This window comes from Asterias amurensis, chromosome 9, assembly GCF_032118995.1.
Source record: "Asterias amurensis chromosome 9, ASM3211899v1".
Lineage (NCBI taxonomy): Eukaryota > Metazoa > Echinodermata > Asteroidea > Forcipulatida > Asteriidae > Asterias > Asterias amurensis.
In genome coordinates this window covers 11774056-11791645 of record NC_092656.1, presented here as the reverse complement: position 1 = coordinate 11791645, position 17590 = coordinate 11774056, and the positions used below count along the sequence as shown (strand labels likewise).

At 39.6% G+C, this 17590-nt stretch overlaps 1 protein-coding gene across 4 annotated transcripts; it reads left to right on the top strand.

Annotated features, from left to right (window-relative positions):
• The first annotated feature begins 1366 nt into the window (after positions 1–1366).
• LOC139941562 (zinc transporter ZIP12-like) lies at positions 1367–17511 on the top strand. 4 transcript variants are annotated; one of them, XM_071938116.1, is made up of 11 exons: positions 1367–1569; positions 2010–2198; positions 2817–3087; positions 7404–7554; positions 8165–8334; positions 9178–9351; positions 9772–9894; positions 10585–10651; positions 11851–12003; positions 14469–14656; positions 15188–17511. In XM_071938116.1, coding segments are annotated over exons 4-11 (1023 nt in total). In that variant the 5' UTR covers positions 1367–1569; positions 2010–2198; positions 2817–3087; positions 7404–7553; the 3' UTR covers positions 15335–17511. The 4 variants fall into 4 exon arrangements, with proteins under 4 accessions (XP_071794217.1, XP_071794218.1, XP_071794219.1 ...); XM_071938117.1 differs by lacking the exon at positions 2010–2198; XM_071938118.1 differs by lacking the exon at positions 2010–2198 and having other exon boundaries at positions 2385–3087.
• Positions 17512–17590: the final 79 nt, after the last annotated feature.

Sequence of the window (17590 nt, the reverse complement as noted above, 5' to 3'; positions counted from 1 at the left end):
CGTTTTGATTATTATTATATATTATTATTTTTTTTTTCAAATTAAATTTTTCTCAAACATGAAATAATTTCAGAGGGAACTATTGCTCAGGGATTAAACAAGTTATTGTATATGACTTTCATAACAAGCCACCTGTCAGACTGAATTATTAAATGACTTTTTCATCTTACCAATCCTGTATAATACCTGTAATAGTTTGAGTGTTGCCGATATTCCTCTATTTAAATAAAATAATATTAACAGCACTTGAGAGCGTCCACTGTGTCATCTATTAAAGTAATTTACTTTCGAATCTTTGTTTACTTTGAGTAAAAAAAAATACATCAATGCCGAGGAGCGAACCATACCATCCAAAATATATTTTGAAAATTAAAAAAAAAAAATGTAAAAAAATAAAATAAAATGGGACCCTTTTACATTATTGAGAAACCCAAGATGTCCCAAAACAACAAGCATTGTGGGCATGTTTTTTTGTCCACATATTTGTCCAAGAAATGGAGAAGTAAGCAGCCGACGCGGAGGCGCGCAAGCCCCCATGAGGGTGCTCCTCCAAATGTCTCTATCTCTGTATTTTCCTGTCCATCTGGAGGGCTTTCATGGGCATCCATGCAAGAATCCCGGCGCGCCGGGGCCCACGAAACCAAACACAATCAGTTCAAATACTCCTGCTTCAAACCTAAGCACAGAAATGCCCAGAATGTGAAATCAATCATTATAAATATTTTAAACGTCCTTAGGGTCACGGACCCCCAAGTCACATGAAGCTGTTGACATAAATATTAAAAGACTTTAGGTCTGAAGCCTTTTATGTTTTATCTCAAAGCACACAAATATGTACAACAATGGTGTTATGTCTGTCCTTACTCTCTTGCAATTACTTCAATACAATGACCAATATTGAGTCAAAATGTTCACAGATTCTCTATTTTATGCATAACATGTTTGGATAAAACTATTGAAAATTCTGAGCTTTGACAACTACCAAAGGTGCCCGGTCTTGATCAGTCACAAATGTTCTATTGTAATTATATAAAACACCGATTTAAATACTACTTTGAAGTTCACGTGGCGATGGCAGGAGATCGGACTTTGTGTTTTTGAATCGCTATCTTTATGAAGTGGATTGCGTGGTATCGCTCTGCTTAATTGACACAAAGGTACAATTAGAGTATTACTCTAATCGCCCTTTTGTCATGTAACAATGCCATTGAACTTCAGTCAGCTGAAAAACAAACAGGCCCACTCTCGAATAGATACAAAGAGGAACAGGGAGTTGAACCAGACTCTGGACAAAGTCTGGTTTAGTAGTTCAGGAAAACCAAGGACATGACCTCTATACATTGGCCAGACGTAACACAACAATATCAACTACATCGAGTAGGTGGGTCACATTTTAATCAAACTCTCTCGCCCATAACACGCTATACACAACTGCCATCCATCATGGCGAATAGACTGCTCTTCTTTTTCTCGGTGTATTTCGTGGCAATGTGTATGTTGCACGGCTCCGATGCAGACAGTGATTACGCAAAGTGTAGAACATTATTAGACAACAATCTCTGTAACAGGGTAAGTTTGACCAATTGCTGGTACCTTTAAAATCTCAGCAGGCTGGGGCATTACATTTAATTATTTAGTATATATTTCATTGTATTTGTTTGTATGTGTGTGTGCGTGTTTGGGGCGTTTTGGGGTTGATACTGTAATTTTACTATTTAAAAGACATGCAACAACTGTTGATGCACCCTGTCATATATTTATCTACATTTCAAAAAGTCTGTGAGATTTTGAGTAATAATGCATTTCCAAACAATAATTAATCTCCCTAGTTTATTTCCAGTAGTTTATTTATGATTGTAAGTTATTATTTTTTTCTTCTATTGCATGTATGCATAGTGAATTAAAGTTGAATTGAGTTGAATTGAATTGAATTGAATTAAATTGAATTGAATTGAGACACCGAGAGAGTTGTTACACAACTTATCTTTTATTGCCCATCGATTTTACAGTTGACAACAGCAATTATTACAAATCACTAAGGACTCCATATTGAAGCATAGCGTCATTGGTTATGACGCATTGGAGATACCAATGTTACAGTAGGGAGTTTGAATGATAGCCATCCGGGGAATCAAACGTCATGAACTCGACGACAAGTAACATCATTTTGATTAAAAAGGTGCCATAAAAGCATCACAGTAAGTGCATTGTCCGATGTCTTACCATAGTTGAAAGTTGATGTAAAATAGGCGTACGAGAGTACGAATGCGTATTGCCACCACATGAATGAAAACAAAAGCTCTCTTTTACCGTGTACGTACACGAAAAGTATTTGTACGTACAAGCTACGTCATTTTTTGTTGTTTTCATTTTTTTATTTTTAGCACATTCACTCATGCATCCAGTAAGTCGATACAGAGCATCGGATGATGGCCCCAAAAACACATTGCTGTATACGCAGCTCCTCCCGTCTCAGGCCAGAGTCCCGGCTCAAGGTGTTGACCCTGGAGCCTTCTTGTCCCAATCTTCGCTAACTCTCACAATTCCCAAAGTTCCCTAATTTGGTTCAAGTTCCTCTTCAGTCAATGTTTCTTTGTTCAAAACCAGAACTCTGTTTCATGTGTGTAAAGGGGAAAAGTGAAATCACACACAAAGCCCTTTGCCATACAGGCCATGAGATGAGACTATAGTGCTACCACGGAAAAACATTATGATGTTATACACGTGCACCAATTAGAGATTATATACAGCCCCAATAAGTAATCGTTTGAACGCATTTTGGGACTTTCTAATAAGATAATTTCCCCGTGCAACAGTGTTTTCCGGAAAGCAATTACGTCAGACTCACACGCCAACGATACCAGTTCGCCGATGATGGGAAAAGTGACAGCGTGACGTCATCCACGACTGCCAAGGAGCTAACTCGGATCGCATCTCTCGTCCAATCAAGACTCGTCCGGGGGGCATGCGCAACAGAGGATGCCTATTCGCGAATGGGCTTACATGATGAGGATGATGAACATCCCTCGATGTTCATTGAGGAGGTTTACGGGTTATACGGAGTCGATGGTTTCATGAATACAAGTGGTAAATATGAAATCCATTTCAAAAGCCGCCATCACACGTAGTAACAACAAGATAAGACAAGATAAGGCATTCACGGTGCAAATCTAGGTGAATGTTCATTGACTGTCATGACCGTCACTAGACAAGCATTGGCCCATGCAACACCTGCGCAATTTGTTCGGATAGGGCCATCTGTAAAAAAATTCAAAACTGTACGAGAGCAGAACTGTCAACACACACAAAATATTAAAGTAAACTTCGGTTAACTTTGGGTAATTACTCCACAAGTTAATTACCATAACAACTGACTTGATGAAGAGCATTGAGGAGTTGTTGATATTATACAACATTGTTAGAAACAACCCCCTTTGAAGTATTGTAGCTTCAGAGAAAGGGCTCATACTTTATTCTTTTTCGCAGGCATCTTTTAAAACCACACAACTCTATCTAAAAAAGGTCGGGGGTTTTTCTTTCATGTTTATTTCCTTGCAACCAAAAGCCAAAGTTTTACATGTTTGTTAATTTATGTTTAATATGCTGGAATCACCTAGTAACTTGGAGACTTACCAACCCTCTGCCTTAACGGCGAAATGTCAGAACCATTTGAAACTGAATTGAACATGATGAACTAATTGCCTATAATTCAGTGGCATATGAGCTGGGAAACTGATACAAAATGTACCACAAACATTTTAAACTTTTCAAACTTGCTCCCTATTCACAAGTGACTTTAAGTGACCTGCCCACCGATACACTTTTAAAAGTACACGAAAACAAAGATCACTCGGTGGAAACTACAAGGTTCTGAACTTGGAAGTGTCTTGGCCGATCGGTTAAGAGCACCGAATTCAAACTCTGGTGTTTCTGATCAGCAGAGTGTGGGTTCGAATCCCCAGCCGTGACACTCTGTCCTTGAGCAAGACACTTAACCATTGCTTCGTCCTTCGGATGGGACGTAAAGCCGTTGGTCCCATGTGTTGTGTAACGCATGCAAAAGAACCCAGTGCACTTATCGAAAAGAGAAGGGGTTCGCCCCGGTGTTTCTGGTTGTGGCTGCTTAATGCGCCGTAGCACCTTGTAAACCCTTATAAGGTGCTAAATAATTGGGTCTCAGAATTCATCACTGCAATAACCTATCTTTCTGAAAGTTTGTATATACTCAGCGCCTTGAGTACCTTGTTTGGTAGATACGTGCGCTATATAAGACTTCGATATTATTATTATTAACTTAATTACTCTTTCAATAAAAGTATTGTACGCAAGCAAACCTTGATAAATTGATTAACCAACCGAACATTAAGAATTTCTGGAGCGGGCAACTTGTACAGGTCAAGTAGGTGTTAAGTGTACGAGAAGGGGTAAGTGTCGAGTGCACAACTGTCGAGTCTGCTTGACAGTACGTGTGCATTATTTTGAAACCGTGCGCATTAATTTGATTATAGACTGATGAATGATTGCGCGCACACGTGGACCGTGTCTGCACACGAACAAAAATACTTGGCGCAAAATTTTCGATCAGTGTGCATTATAACCTGGAAAACGTTTTGTTCGCACTTTTACTGTTCTTAAATCTGTAATGGGACTCCTCCTCCGTCCCAACTGGCGATCGTCAATGTTAAAGGGTTTAGATACATTTTGCGACACAAAACACAATGTCCAAGGATTTACGTTCAACTTCCCGTAAGATATTACTTGCCGAGGTGCAGTAATTTTTGAAAAATTAGTAAAACAATGTCACGAAAGTATTGTTGTTTCAGAAAACGAAAATTATGTTAGCGTGTAGGCCTACTACACAACGTATTTACCGTATTTAAGTACTTATACTGGTAAATACGATATACCTGAGACGAAAATTATTTTCGTGACAGTATTCATTTCCCCAAAACTGCTGAAAACTATAGGACCCCTGAAAGTAGTATTTCAAGGAAAGCTTTCTACCATTATCATCTTTAAACCGTTTTACATTAAAATGTGATCTGGTGGACATTGTGTTTTGTGTCGTACAAAAAGTACCGAAACCCTTTAAAGGCAATTAATTATTAGCATTAAAAAACCTTACTGGGTTTGGAGTAATGGGGAGAGGTTGATAGTATAAAACATTGTGAGAAAAAGCTCCCTCTGAGGTGACGCAGTTCCGAGAAAGAAGTTATTTTCCGAATTTGATTTCGATACCTCAAATTTAGAAGTTGAGGTTTCGAAATCAAGCATCCGCAAGCACACACCTTCGTCTGACAAGGTGTTTTATCTTGCATTATTATCTCGCAACTTCGACGGCCAATTAAGCTCAAATTTTCACAGGTTTGTTATTTTTATGCTTATGTTGAGATACACCAAGTGAGAAGACTGTTTTTTTTTTAATTACCGATAATGTCCCGGGCCTTTAACTGCAAATCTCACAAAACGCTATAAACTCTGGCAATGGTTGGGTCGGCCTTTAGGTTATATTAGTCGGGATCAAGAGTGCACTGTTAGAAGTCAACAATTAAACTGATTCGGTTGAAGCGTAAGGTACTGAGGGGAAAAAAAGGCTGCGTTCAAAAATGTTAACGTGAATAAACTGACGTATTTGGCAGCGTATGGCCTAATGAGCATTGCGCAATCTGGCGATGTTTATTTCAACGATTGTAAAATAGACATGTGATACAAAGATCACCGGTGCCAGTCAAGTGAGGCCAATTTGATGAAACTGCCGACGCACATAAGTCAGGCAAGCACAAAGCAATTAGCAACATGCTTACCAAAAGGTACTGTTCAATGCTGTACTGACTGGACTGTTACATTATGTTGTTTTCTTCTCAGCTATACTCAGTAATTTTTTTTTATTAATTTGGCAAGTCGACTGACTGAACAAATTAGCAACGCAGTTGACACGCCCGAGAATGCACTGATAATTGCGTTTGTCTGGCACTGTCGTTACAAGGCTTCACCTGATATTGTTGTCTTAAAAGATCTGAGCACAAAGTGCAACTTGAATACTAAAAATTCATAATAGGTCTACTAGAAGCAAAGAAGGAAAGAAGAACATAAGTTGGTACACTTTAATAATACTTTTCCGACAACTATTCTTAACGCTTCTTAACACTCAATACGCAAAGGACATGGCTGTCACGTAGGCCTACAAGGTATTTCTTTGGATAACCAATCTTCTAAAATAATATAATAATAATTATTAATCGATGATGATTTTTCAAAACTTTTTTTGTGTGTGAGGTGGTGGTGGTGGTGGGGGGGGGGGGGGGGGGGGGCACATGCTGACGCATATCGGGCATGACAAAGGTACAGGCTCTGCGAGGTTCCCCTTCGTTAAACTGAATTTTCTACTCCGGAGCAGGATTTGAGCATCTGCTAAAAGATCTCGATATTGGAAAAGAAGCATCGGCAAAAACATCCGATGCCAAAGAAGATATGGGACTCTTAAATCAATTAAGGAAACATATTGGAGGTGAAAAACAAGAAGAAGTAAGAGGTGAATCCACAGAGAGACATGTACCTAACCCAGGTGATGAAACAGTTGGCAAGGTAAGCTTAATATTTAAGAGTATTAAGGAAAACAAAATCATTGTGTACGTTTTTTTTTTTTTCAAAGGCACTGGTGTCGAATTCGCAAAGATGGTCAAAACTTTACCACTAGTCCAAGGAATCTTAAGGATTTATTACAAATTCAAGGCAAATCCTAAATTATTTACTCATCCTAACTCGAGATAAGACTTACTCTAACTCTTTGTAAGATCCACCCCTTAACATGTATAGTAAAATAATGTCACAGACCAGTATTCTCACTAGCTGTAGCCTATGCATGACATAACAAACATGTTACAATTTGGGCTCAATTATTAAGTAGGATTTGAAACTTTGCATGGTGGAAATAAGATATAGAAAAGTTTGCGGTAACACCATGTAATAACAATCTCTAAATGAGCTGGGGTGGTTCTGAAAAGAACCGTTGGATTAACTCGACGTTTCGATCAATTATTGGTCTTTGCAAGAAAGAAACGAAAGAAAAATACCCTTGTTGCACAAGATAATATTTTGTGCAACAATGTAACATATTATGTGGAATAGATAACTACGAAATTGATTTCTTTATCACAGACTATACGTTACTTAGGGAGCCATTTTTCTCATTGTTTTATACTGCCAACAGATATTCGTTGCTTGTTACCAAGTATTTGTTATGCTAATTCATATTTTGAGTTTTTACCAAACGTGTCCATTCTTTTCAATACTGATGAGGTAACCCATTTGGCTGCTGATACAGATCAAATTTCATAATCCCTAATCTTTCAAAATATCAGAGAATTGCAGTGATTTTCCCGTGTCCATGCATTTCTTAACAGTGTTATTCGGGCAGTAGTCTTCTGAGACTATTCAACCTTACTGCGGGTATTCCACGAGACAGCTTTGGTAAAATCTGCCCATCTCTTGTCGAGCAAATCACCCACAGCTGCAAGCCAGCAGAAACCACCCACGACCAACTCGACCCTGAAAGTAAGTCAGTCAAATAAAGGGTGAACAGATTGGGGCATGGACAGACATCCAAGCCTTTTTGAGGTATGGGGGACTTGATAGGAGTGTGAGGTGTATATGCACAAAAACTTACCCAAACCCTACAGTGTTGTAGCATTGTGTCCGCCACATCTCAAAAAGACTTATTGGGTATAATAGTAGGAATTTTACTACTTTCGCAGAGTGGGCCGCTGTCAGCACATGCTGAAATTTTTAAAATGTACAGTTTTCTTAACCACTACGTGTCTGATCATGCGTAGTAAGAGCAAAATATGGGAAAGAACCTAACACAAGGACACAAGTTTCACGACCGCGATTCGAACCCACACTTGAAGATCAGAAACACAAGAGCTCGAGTTCGGTGCTCTTATATCGCTCGGTCACAACACACCGGCAGCCGATTTCACGAAACTTGACGCAACTGCGTAAGTTCATCACTTGCGCAACGTTTATGGAGACGTTTATGGAGCAACTTGCGCCATAAACGTTGCGCAAGTGGACTTTACACAGTTGCGTTAAGTTTCGTGAAATCGGCTGCTTCTTTAAGGAAAGTTTATTGCTCTCTTACAAAGTTTATCTTGGTCCTCTACAGTGTACGGATGGGCAACCCTTGCAGTGGTTACCATCACAGCACTATCCATGCTAGCTATGGTTGCTGTACCAACCTCGGGTTCTCGGTTCTACGCCACGGTAATGCAGCTCTTCGTTTCTTTGGCCGTCAGCTCACTGTCCGGGGATGCCCTGTTGCATCTCCTTCCAGAGGTAAACATTTCTGCTTAAGTTAAAAAAAAACTGCCAGTTAGCAACTTGCCAACATCATTGTTTCATCACTGGTATACGTATTAAATAGTTTAGATCTCATTTCCCCCCGACTTCTAAAAGAAACGCTTGATTAGCCAGGGCAAGGTCGATTATCCGCTAGATTTTTTTATTTTTTTTATAATAGACAGGTCCGCTGTCTGAACAGAAGCTCCCCCATCGACTCGTACACACAAACGTAGTTAGTTTGTTGTGAACTTGGGAAAGTACTGAGTAAGTAGTGCTAACACAAATCGGTGTTAGGATAAAACCAAAAAACTATTAATTTTATCCCCGATACAAATTTACGATCCCATTCAATTAACTGTACATTGATTCCCTATAAATCAGAACCCTCAACCTCCCACAAACTTAAAAGAACACGTTGGATCGGACGAGTTGGTCGATAAAAGGCGTTTGCAACAGTTTGTTATAAAATGCATATGATTGGAAAGATGTTGTAAACGTAGAATACAATGATCTACACAAATATGCCTCGAAATTGCGTGGTTTTCCTTTCACATCGTCGACTAACACTATCGGCCATGTATGGGAGTGAAAATTGTTTGACTCCCATAAATGCCATAAATGGCCGACCGTGTTTCATCGCGACGTAAAAGGGAAACCGTGCAATTCCGAGGCATGTTTGTGTGGATCATTATATGCTACTTTTAAATTATCTATCTTACTATTTGAATTTAATAACAAACGGTAACAAATGCTTTTCGAAGACCAACTCGACCGATCCAAGGCAACGTGTTTCTTTAAAGCATTTTTAATTCTTGGTGGTTTTCCAAACTCTCGCAGGCTCTAGGTATCCACGGACTCCCTAAAGAAGAAGGAGAACCCAACCAGATCCTTGTGATTCTAACAGTAGTCATAGCTATCTACTTCTTCTTTGTCTTTGAGCGAGTGATGTCTTTGTGTCTACGCGGGAAACCGTTAGGGCATGGGCACGTACATTCACGACCAAGGCGGGAGGTGAGACGATCATGAACTATTCTCAGCCTAAAACCCAGTTCACACTTCATGAGTATGCTTATGCGATACGAATTTTGATGTCACAAATTCGCAACGAATAATTTGCAATATTGTTTAACTATGTTCAACTCATGCGAAACATTTGCAGCGAAAAGCGCTAGAAAAGCGAATTTAATCAGTGTGCTATAGCAAAGAACCCAAACAAAGAGAAGATGAAGAAGGAAGTTTTACTCATAGATATGGAAGAAGTTATTCCAGGGAAAAACCACGCAGTCGGGTCAATCGAAGTTGTGCCCCAGACTCGATTCGAACTAGGTCATAATGAAGGTGAAAGTCAAGGAAAGACAACACTTAACCAACCCGACACCCAGTTTGGAATATTTATATAACATAACAGCATTTTAACTAATTCTTCCACAGACTTTTGTCGGTGAGGATGAGTTTGAAGTACGCTCGGCTGTGCATCAGGTAGCCGTTTATGACGAAGTCAAGTTGAAAGATAAAAGCGAAGAGGATAGAAACGAGGTTAAACAGAAGATAGGTGTAAGTGCCAACGACTGTTTGCGTTCGTTTTTACAAGTATTTATTTGGCTAAGTGTAGGCTTACCTAAACATCATCCTCTGTGTTCTAAAGGGAGCATGAGGAGGGAGTTTTCATATAAAAAGAAACAAATAGGCAGACCGTCAACACTAGCTTTGTTGGTTAGGCGCCAATGTCAGATGCAATTGTGTTCGCCATGCAATACTGTCCGCTCCGGACACTTTTGCATGTGCAATCGTGTCCGGGGCTTTGCAAGAAAACGTCCGACGGACATGTATACAGGTATGTGCGCGCGTGTTCCGTCGATCAAGGGCGTTCAAATACTGCAAGAACGGTTTTGCACGGGGCGGACACAACTGCATATGTAAATGTGTCCGGGCGGACACAACTGCATTATGCAGCAGCGTCCGGGCGGACACGATTGCATATGCAAAACCGTCCTCCGGGTAGTTTTGCATAGAGGACATAATTGCATGCGACACCGGCATGTCAGGGCAAGATACATCATCAGTGGTACTATAGAGTGCATGGATGTTAACCCAGAGGTTTGCTGGTTCAATTTACGTCATTTGCCCTTTGTTCGACCCAACTTTTAATGAAAACGACAGTTTATAAGTTTTGTTTTTCCCCATTTGTAATTTAATTCCCATACTTCTAAACAAAAATTAAAACCCGACAATTCTTTGTTGCAGGAACTTAACGGCGACCAGATTCAAACAGCAGACGACTCTGAGCAGGCCCCAAAGAAGACCATATTCGGTAAGAAAAACCATTGGTTGAACAACATAACCGGTAAGAACAACATATTCGGTAGAGACTATATAATATCGGAAAATACCAACGGTAAAAAATACCATAACGGTAAGACCATTCTATTCGCTTAGAAAACCATTCGGTAAGAATATCATACTCAGTAAACAAGATCATAATCGGAAGAATACCATATCCGGTAGAGACGACTTTATTAGGTGGAAGACAATATTTAGCACACATTGATGTGTGCATCATCTTAGAGGCACTTGTGTAGCTCAACATATGCATAAGAAATGATATTATGTATTAAAGCCATTGGACCCTTTCGGTACAGAAAAAAAAAAAGTTCACATATTTTCAAATAGCTTTTAGGGTTTACAAAAGGTAGTGGTGAAATACTTCTCTTGAAATATTATTCCATGAAATGCTTTACTTTTTGAGAAAACAGTAAAACAATATCAATTCTCGTTAACGAGAATTACGGATTTATTTGAAACACATGTCATGACACGGCGAAACGCGCGGATACAAGGGTGGGTTTTCCCGTTATTTTCTCCCGACTCCGATGACCGATTAAGCCCAAATTTTCACAGGTTTGTTATTTGATATAGAAGTTGTGATACACGAAGTGTGGGCTTTGGACAATACTGTTTACCGAAAGGGTCCAATGGCTTTAACGGCAGTGGACAATATTTATTATTGGTTACTACTTGAAAAGAAATAATTATTAGCAAAAATTTACTTGGTAACAAGTAATAGGGCAAGGTTGATAGTATAAAACATTGTGAGAAACGGCTCCCTCTGAAGTAACGTAGTCTTTGAGAAAGAAGTAATTTTCCACGAGTTTGATTTCGAAACCTCAGGTTTAGAATTTGAGGTCTCGAAATCAAGCACCATGAAAGTGCATAACCTCGTGTGACAAGGGTGTTTATTTCTTTCATTATTATCTCGCAACTTCGACGACCAGTTAAGCTCAATTTTCACAGTTTTGTTATTTTATGCATTTGTTTATTCCATACAAGTTTAATCGTGATTATCTCATGTAAATCACCCTTTAATTTACCCAAAGTTTCAATTTTAAGAAAGTATGTTGACACTTTTGGGCTCATACAATCGTCAGTCAAAATATAATTTTTCTTTTGACTAATTGCAGCCATTCAATAACTTATTGAACTATTGTCTTCATCTCCACCCTATCGATGCAGGTTTGAACACCCTGGTGGTAATGGTATTGGTTGGTGATATCGTACACAACATTACCGATGGTGTCACAATCGGCGTGTCATTTGTCAACGGCCCTTTTGCCGGTGTCTCCACCGCCATCGCTGTCTTCTTTCACGAAGTGCCTCATGAAATCGGTAAGTTGGTCGTGGTCAGGGCCCAATTTAATAGAGCTGCTAAACACCAAAATTTGCTTAGCATAACATGTTTGCCTTAAGAAAAATCAGGACTACCAAATGTCCACGTGTTTTTCAGGATAAGCAAACAACAGCCGGATACCAGTAACAAGCAATAAGCAACACATGGAAATTTGCTTGGTAATCCTGTCGTACTTAAAGGAACACGTTGCCTTGGATCGGTCGAGTTGGTCTTTGAAAAGCGTCTTTTGACCGTTTATTATAAAATGCATATGGTTAGAAAGATGATGTAAAAGTAGAATACAATGATCTACACAAATTTGCCTCGAAATTGCGTGGTTTTCTTTTTACCTCGTCCAATAACATGGTCGGCCATTTATGAGAGTCAAAATTTTGACCCCCATAAATGGCCGACCGTGATAGTTCGCGACGTAAAAAGAAAACCGTGCAATTTTGAGAGATACTTGTGTGGATCATTATATTCTACTTTTCAAACATCTTTCTAACCATATACATTTCATAACAAACGGTTTCAAACGCTTTTTATAGACCAACTCGTCCGATCCAAGGCAACGTGTTCCTCTAAGAAAGAAATTTCATGCTTAGCAAATTTTCGTGCTTAGCAACTCTGTGAAATTGGCTCCTGGTTGGCGCAGTGGTATCTTTCTTAGCAATCCATCTCTAGAACACACGCACGTTCACCTCTATATCATCCAAAAGCTTTTCAAACTACACCGACTCCCAATCATACAATACAAAGGATCGACTTCAATGTCATCATTCTCATGTTAAAGGCCTGTCATAAAAAAACACCTGAATGCATCATGGACATGCTGCAAGTTGGTGCTGAACGGAGACACTTCGATCAAATAGAGCCTTCTCAGTGTATCGACTAAAACTATGGAATAAACCTTCAGATTACATCAGGGACACAACATAACATCCTTCAAAATGTTCAAGGCACTTCTGAAAGCCCACTTATTTCAAGAGGCCAGCTATCAATTACTTATTTGTTTCATCAGTGCCTCAGCACCTTTGAGCAAACCTTTGATTAGGGTGCTTTATTTGTTGATGACTGATTGATTGATTGATTAATATTGACCCTTTGCTCAACTGGTTTGAGTTTGTTGATATGGGTATGTGTTTTATCACTATTCGTGCATTCTAAACTTTCCCGTGTAAGGCCCCCCTGAGACCCCAAATTCTGGTTCAATTATTAATTATACAAGGGAAAGTTTTGAATGTACGAACAGTGATAAAACACACACCAACAAACAAACTGAAACCCGACCGCGTGGGTTTTCCTCAGTGGAACATTTCTCCAGAGTGTTTTCCTTTGAATATTTCTCTGAGGTTTTCTTCTCACACCTAAAACTGTAAACTGCTTAAAATTCATTGTCTTCTCTCCATACTGAGCTCTTGTAAGTCAGTGATTAACTTCGCCTTTCTGAGAGTCCTTTACAACAAAAATAAATGAAAGAAAATGAAAATTTGTCTCTGTTGTCTTCTATAACGACCTTTTAGTCGCCTACTCATAATTCAGCTGTTCTAGACTCATCTCTGCAACACAGTCAGTCGTTGAACCCATCTTTCCAGTCTTGCCTAGAGGAAAAATTGCTAATAAATTAATAGTCGGCAATACTAAAGTTTGGACACCAGATTATCTTAAATAATAAATCAAGGATTATCATTCCCTTGAGATTGTCAACAGGATCTACTTACTCCGATAACAAGTTTTTTTTTACGAAGGTCGAGAAAATTAATATGGTTTAGAATATATACAGCCTTTCTCAAACAGACAACGGACTCAACTTCTGATGGTTGAATTATCGGAGTGTGGTTCGAATCCCGGTCATGACAGCTGTGTCTCCTTAATTGCCTCTCTTCACCCAGGTGTAATGGGAATTCGGGTGGGCTTGAAACAATCAAACAATATTAATTACATTCAGCAACACTTTGAGGTGTGTCGTGGTCGAGCGGCACACGCATCGGACGCAAGTTCTGGTGGTTGAATCATGTGTTGGTTCGAATCCCAGTCACGACAGCTGTGTCCCTGAGCAAGGCACTTAACCATAATTTGCTTCTCTTGACCCAGGTGTATACAATCATGGAGGGTGAGAGGGATGAGATAATATTGTGCTGAATAAACACCTTAATGCCAAATAAGTAGCTTTGGGTTGTTGTGTGCTCCCAATGCCCCAGGGAGCAGGAATGGTCTCTGGTGCTCGTTGAACGGGGATAATAATGTTGTACATGATAGCGCCTGATCTATAGCTACTACAATGTGTGCGCAATATAAGAACATTGATATCATTATTATGTTGACCCCCAGAAGCCGCGCATAGAGTGACACAATCAATTGACGACAAAAAAATACATTATAGACCATTGGGTCAGTAAATTTGTTTAGTGTTAACTAAGTTGCCAACTGAGGAAGGTAACCTACAAATTAATCTTAACCACAGGTGACTTCGCTGTGATGCTGCGTAGTGGTGTCTCTTTCAAGAAGGCGATGTTCCTTAGCCTCATCAGCAATCTAATCGGCTTCGTTGGTCTGTATGCGGGACTGTTTCTTGGTAGCGAGAACGTGATGCAGAGGTGGATATACGCCGCTACGGCCGGCATGTTCCTTTACATCGCTCTGGTCAGTTTGGTAAGTTTACTTATCACCTTTATGACTGTCCTTTGATAGCATCCATATACTAGGCGTTTTTGTGGTGAGCCAGAGAGAGGTGAGCTACGATATATTTGAGGGTACAACTTTACGAAAGGCCTATGAGTGGGGGCCCAACTTCATGGCTCTGCTTACCGTAAGCACAGCATCAGCGCTTACGGTAGCAGGGAATGTTGTGCTTACGGCAAGCGTATCTCCAGGGTTAGCAGCGATTTTTTGCTCAGGCGCGTGCGTACTCCAAGTTACTAGGCATTCTTCGCTTACAAGGCTAGCACATAAATTCAGCGCTTGCACGTAAGCGGGGAATCCTGATCGTAAGCGCAGAATTCGGTGGTAATAGCAGAGCCATGAAATTGGGCCCACAGCCTGACCCATCAAGACAAAAGTGGAAAAGAATCCAACGTCGTGAATCAAGACTAGTGCCATTAACATATAAAGTTCTGATGACACTATAGATAAAAGTATACTATACCATTCCCAATAATGAGTCTTTGTTTCGTTTTTGAACAGATACCCGAGATGAACCAGCAAGCAGAAGAGGCGAGTGGTAGTCCATGGATGGTATTTATGCGGCACAATGTGGGGCTATTGACTGGCTGGTTCATCATGCTCTTTATTGGATTCTTTGAGCAGTACAAAGACCAAGGCAAAATCTAGAAAGGGTGGGAAGGGGGGCGTGTCCCAATGAATTCCGTCCGCTGGATAATAATGGGAATATAACATGGGCTGGGGAGGACTCAAAAGAGGGCGCTATCAGAAGTAGTGTTTACATAGGGTGCGTTCGTTTAGCTTCCCTGGGTCGACCCCAGTGTGTGGCGTTTTTTTTGTTTCAGGACGAACGTGTGCAGATAATTACCCACGTTCGTCCTGGAAAAAAAAAAAAAAAAAACACCACACACCGGGGCCGACCCAGGGAAGATAAACGAACGCCCCCATAGTTCGTCAAGTGGGGGACCGAATCTCCAGCCACACCGGCAACTACAGGAGGTGGAAGTGCTTTGGAAGTGCCATCCGACATGTTGAGATATTGAGATAATTTTATTGCAGGATGATTTATTGTAAGTGAGTGCAAGATGACGACATCATAGTATGCCAATTATTTAAGAGGATGAGAAAGAGTTACCTAGCGGATTGGAAAACTGGACTCATGCTCTGGTGTTTCTGTTTAGTTATTACTGTGTCCGTCGGATGGGACGTAAAGCCGCCGGTCCTGTGCGTTGTGTAATACACGTAATAAACTATTAAAAAGAAGGGCATTGTCAGGTTTGATTGACTGAATATAATTGTGCCACAGCAGGTGTAAACCATTACATTGTGGTGTGTCAAGAAACTTGTTTCATTCTTGAAAACATTGCTCCACAATACCTTGCAGAAAAATACTGCGTAATGAAATAACTATTTTTACCGTTTCCAGAAACGATATTTTGGGAAGTATTTCGTATCAAATTGCTACATTCTGAAGAGAGAAAGTCGACACGTCTTGCATTTTAGACCACAGGCAATTATTATTAATGAAAGTACATCACACCCAATGTTATTTTAATTGTGGAGGGGAGGGATGCATGTTAGGAAAGCGATTGCGCTTCCAGCAGAGACAGGAAAATTGGACGCAGGTACGCTGATTGCTTTTGGTCGAAGTTGCCCATTGTTCCCAAAGCAAATTACCAACTCTAACAGAGAGTCAATTTTTTGGTGCAATTATCCAGAGATGAAAACACTAATTCAGCTAACGACCGGAGGGCAAATCGCCTCCTCCGTGTAATATTTATTTACAGGTTTATTATGCAAGCACGGTAATTTTATTTATAGATTCGTTTAAAATACCGCTGGCGTTGATTCTTGAAGGTAATACTCGTTCGTCAACAACTCCCAAAATTAATGGCAATAACATATTTACTTGGATAGAAGTTAACTTTTGGTATAATTACTCAAAATAATTATTAGCATAAAACCTTACTTGGTAACAAGTAATTGGGAGAGGTTGGTATATAGTATAAAACATTGTGAGAATCGGCTCCCTCTGAAGTGGAGTAGTTTTTGAGAAAGAAGTAATTTTCCACGAATTTGATTTCGAGACCTCAGATTTAGAAATCAACCATCTAAACGCACACAACTTTGTGTGACAAGGATTAATTTTCTTTCATTATTATCTCGCAACTTCGATGACCGATTGAGCTCAAATTTTCACAGGTTTGTTATTTTATGCATAATTCAAAACTCTGCTCAAATCCCATTTGTTTTCTATTGCCTACTGTTCAGTTTAATCCTTTTATTTCTATTTTGTTAGTGTATTTTTTTGTTAATTGGTTGCTTTATTGTTTGCCCCCTTTTTTTAAAGCGCATTGGTATTTCTTTCAGTTATGAAATGCGCTATTATTATAAGAATTAGCTATAATAATAATAATAATTATTATTATTATTGTTATTATGGGCATCATTTCACTGTGAAGTAATGTGGTTATGGAAAAAAATCATAATGGATGAAGTAAACAACTTATACTTTGTTATCAGTACAAGAGCTTTCGACAGTATGAAGCATTATGAGAATAATTTCACTTCAAAGTTTATGGAAAAAGATGTTGCTTTCCTTCCGTTTCTCAGACTGTGTATTCCATGTACGGGTTATTCTTTTCGTGTGGACCAAACCGCTCCGGATTTTCGGCGAAATCTAAAACAACGCCATACCACCTTTTGAAATGAAATAACAAAGGAACACGTTGCCTTGAATCGGACGAGTTGGTCTTTGAAAAGCGTTCGAACCGTTCGAATTACACAGAATTAAAACAACCGAACGGTTCCAAAACGAAGGTACGCATTCCCTTCAAGAAAAAAAAAAAAACTCAATCTGGCATCAATACGTTTATTTACAATGGCGGCTGATGCAGCCTGAGGTTTAATTATGGTAGATAGGTT